This window comes from Ursus maritimus (genome assembly GCF_017311325.1).
Source record: "Ursus maritimus isolate PB19 chromosome X unlocalized genomic scaffold, ASM1731132v1 scaffold_X1, whole genome shotgun sequence".
Classification (NCBI taxonomy): Eukaryota; Metazoa; Chordata; class Mammalia; order Carnivora; family Ursidae; genus Ursus; species Ursus maritimus.
In genome coordinates this window covers 64,799,875-64,803,583 of record NW_024423319.1, presented here as the reverse complement: position 1 = coordinate 64,803,583, position 3,709 = coordinate 64,799,875, and the positions used below count along the sequence as shown (strand labels likewise).

At 47.0% G+C, this 3,709-nt stretch overlaps 1 protein-coding gene across 1 annotated transcript; it reads right to left on the bottom strand.

Annotated features, from left to right (window-relative positions):
• Window positions 1-345: 345 nt before the first annotated feature.
• MAGEE2 (MAGE family member E2) lies at window positions 346-2,633 on the bottom strand. Its single transcript, XM_008703063.2, has one exon. The coding sequence runs from the start codon at window positions 2,444-2,446 to the stop codon at window positions 875-877; it is 1,572 nt and encodes a 523-aa protein (XP_008701285.1). The 5' UTR covers window positions 2,447-2,633; the 3' UTR covers window positions 346-874.
• Window positions 2,634-3,709: the final 1,076 nt, after the last annotated feature.

The following is a 3,709-nucleotide window of genomic DNA, read 5'->3' as shown; positions in this document are numbered from 1 at the left end:
CCCTCCATACCGCCTAATTATCCCCTACCACCACCGCATCCACTCCCCCACTAATCCTTTCCTTGACACCCCCTGCCCCTCCCCCAGCCCTTCTTGTGCCCCATTGCCTTCTCCCCCGTCCCATCCCAGCACCTACAGTTTAGTTGGCAGTTACTCCTGTGGCCTCTCCTAGCACTCTAAGCTTATCTTTATTATACATCTTGCAGCAGCAATGAAACAATTTCTGGTTTATTTCCATGGCCCCTCCCCCTTAAGCCCTGGGTTCAGCCGGGTTTTCTTCCCAGCACAGACCATGGCAGGTGCTTAATAAATATTTGTTGAATAAAAGAGTGCTTAAGCATGGGGTCTAATTCATTATACTTTTATTTTTCACTACATTTTGAAACAGCAAAGCAAATACAGGTAAATGCCAGCTTTTTTTTTCCTTACACAAGAATAGTCACAAAGAAGACATCCACAGATAAGTGATTTTGTGTTTGTTTTTGTTCTGTGTGTTGTTACTATTGTTACTTAACTTCTGCACCACACCAATTTACTAATTATTTCAAACAGTTAAAGAACAACTTTATATTCTCCACATCATAGAAAGATGTAAATATGACCAATACATTTTACACAACTATCTGAGCTTTTATATTAAAATAAGACAGGGATGGCAAATGAGCAATTTCACTTATAAACAATGATCATGAAACTAATTCAAGGGTATATAATAAGGAAGGAAATACTATTAGGAATAGAACACAAATAGCAAGCACAATGTGTACTTTCCACCCCAGCCCCGACTGACTTCTGATTTGGGGCCCCAGTGCCCATTTCCCCAGGGCCCCTTTAACTGATGCCACAAAACTAAAGTGATACATTTCCCCAGATATTACATGGGGCCAAAGAAGAACATGGCAGTTGCCTCAGATCTGGCTCTGGCTTCCTCATCTTCAACAGCCTCCCTATATTGCTCTGGCCAGTCCTGTGGTCGCTTTCTGTAGAGCCCGGCCATATACTCCAAGGCTTTCATTTTGGTGGTTTCAAGGTGAGCTCGAGGACCCCAGAGAAGCTCATATTCAACTGGATTAGAGTAGGACAGTGGCCTGCATTCCAAGTAGCGCTGCCTCATAAGCTTGCAGGTGATGGCATGCTTTCTCCCTACATCCACACCAAATCTTCGAAGCAGGTTCCAGATGTTAGCCTCTTTGACACGATTGCCCATCAGGAAGATCAAACCCAAAATTGGCATCACATATTCTTGAGTGGGTCTCCCCAGGCTCTCTAGCATCATTTGCTCTTCTTCTGATTCTGGCTGCTGGACGAGGAGATAGATGTGCTCACTGGTATCAACCTCAATCAGAGAGAATCCATAGAACAGATCAAGGATTAGAGTAGCCCGACTGAGGATATTTGGGAACACTTCCTCAAATTCTTTGCCAGTGTGAGCCAGTAGCTCATCCTGATGTATAGGCAGCAACTCCTCAGTGACATTAATGGCCAGCTGGACCAAATCATTGGCCTTATCATTCATAGTGTCCTCTGACCAGAATTCCAAGCCAGCAGCCTGTCTTCTTTCTTTGGCTTTGTCAGCTTCCAGGGCCTTGTTATATTCTTCTGGCCAGCTCCAGGGTTCTTCATCATGGGCCTCTGCCACAAACTTCAGGGCTTCCATCTTTGTGATTTCCCTATGGGCTCTAGAGCCCCACAAGAACTCAAATTCGAGGGGATTAGTGCCATACACTGGCCAGTACTCCAAGAACCGCATGCGCACAAAGTCAGTAATGAGCAGATTCCTTGTGTTCCCAAAAAGGTTGTTGATCCTCTGAGGATCACCCAACAAATCAACCTTTAACAGCAGGTCCCAAATGGATGCTTCTCTTGCCCGGTTACCATTCAGGAGGATGTGGCCTAGGACCAAGGCCAGGAGACCTGCCTTTGGCACATCCAGGGATTCTGCTATGCGATCAGTGTTCTGGTAACCCCGTTTGCTGATTAGATTGTAAATGTCAGCCTGGGGATCAAGAACCCTCAGGGTCAGCCCAAAGACCTGATCCAGGTGGGCTGAGGCTCGTCTGAGGATCTCAGGAAACTGATCTGAGTATTCTCTGAGGAACTCCAGCATCTCTGCCTGCTGGATAGAACCCTCGGTTTGGCTTTTCATTCGCATGAAATTCACCAAAGCAATCGACCTGTCTTCTAGAGGGTCGTGGACCCTGAGCGCCCCCAAACGTTGGGACTGCTCTTCGATTAGGACCTCGAGGTCGTTCGGGTCCTGCGCAGCCTGGGAAGCGCTGGCACCCTGAGGGTTGATTGGCGCATGAGGGCCCTGGAGGGCCTGGGGAACTTGCATGGAGGTCGGGGACCCGGAGGCGTTACTAGCCTGCATCTCACCCTGGCCGTCGCTGTAATCTCCAGTGGTCTCTGCGCTGCCGCGGCGCGCGTTCTGGCTTACCAGAGACATGGTTCCAGGAGTCAGGAGCAGGAACGAGGTGGTCAGCAATCTGTCAGAGAGAGGATGGTAGGAATGTCGGCGCCTGGGCGCAAGTCCTAAGCCAGAGACCGGGGTCAGGAGTGAGAGCTGGTGAGAGGAGCGATCTTTCTACACAAACACCAGCGAGCAATGACCGCTAGCCTCTCAGTGCTTGGCTTTGCCGCAGCCTACGCAGGCGCAGTCTGGTTCTGCGACATGGTGGCCACGCCCCGCTTCCAGCCCCGCCCCCCCCACCTCTTGCGCACTACCTCTGCCAGCAAGGCTAGGCTGAAGTGGTTACTGCTGAATGCAAACTTGTTAGAGCAGAGAATTCAAGAAAGTGGGCAAAAAACGGAGGTAAAGCAAAATGAACAAGGGATGGGAGATGTTCAGTGACCCTCTACTGGATAGTTTTTGTGTGAGGTATAAAGCATGACGTTAATAGATAGTAGAAGAGTCAAAGAGGAAGAGGAGGATGCTAACAAGGAGAATTATTTTATGGATTCATTAATTTATCCACACACTCAACAGACATTTTTTGAGTACATACGACATGCCAGGCACAGTGCTGGGTAGGGGCACATCAGAGGACAAATGTATGATTTTCTTTTTCTGTGTGTGTGGCATTTGCATTCTGGGGTAGGTTCAAACATTGGTGATAATAATGAGAGCTGACCCTTATGAAGCATTTACTATGTACCAGGCAGTTTCTGGTACTTCCACTTGTCCCATATTAAAACAATGCTAGTTATGAGGTAGCTACTCTTAATGGTCCTCATTTTACAGATGAGAAAACTGGGTCAGAGAACTGATTTTACTTGTTCAAACTCAGGCAGCAACAAATGGAAGAGAACAGGATTTGAACCCGAGTCTGTCAGAGCCTCAAGCATAAGTACTTTCTCTGACACCATCTGCCATTCAAAGAGTTTGTTTAACCCTGTTCATTTAAAATGACTCATATAAAGTAGATGGAAATAGTCGCTCTAATATAGGGTCAACTAACATAGAGTATAAACACAGAAGGAGCAAGCAATTAACTGCAGCTTAGTTTGAGATATCTTGGAATGCGGGCACATGCCTCAAGGAGGAATTGAGCTCTAAGTGACAGATAGGATGGAAAGGGTCTATAAGGGAATTCTAGGCTGAAGGATCAACATCAGGAAAGACCTAGAGATGTGAAAATCCAGAATAAGTTTGCATTACAGCTGGTTACCCAAAGTGGCGAGAGCCAGTGTACTAGGATGGGTGGGAAAT

Excerpts from the sequence above, each read along its gene's own strand:
- MAGEE2 (XM_008703063.2), bottom strand. The coding sequence starts at position 2,446 with ATGTCTCTGGTAAGCCAGAACGCGCGCCGCGGCAGCGCAGAGACCACT.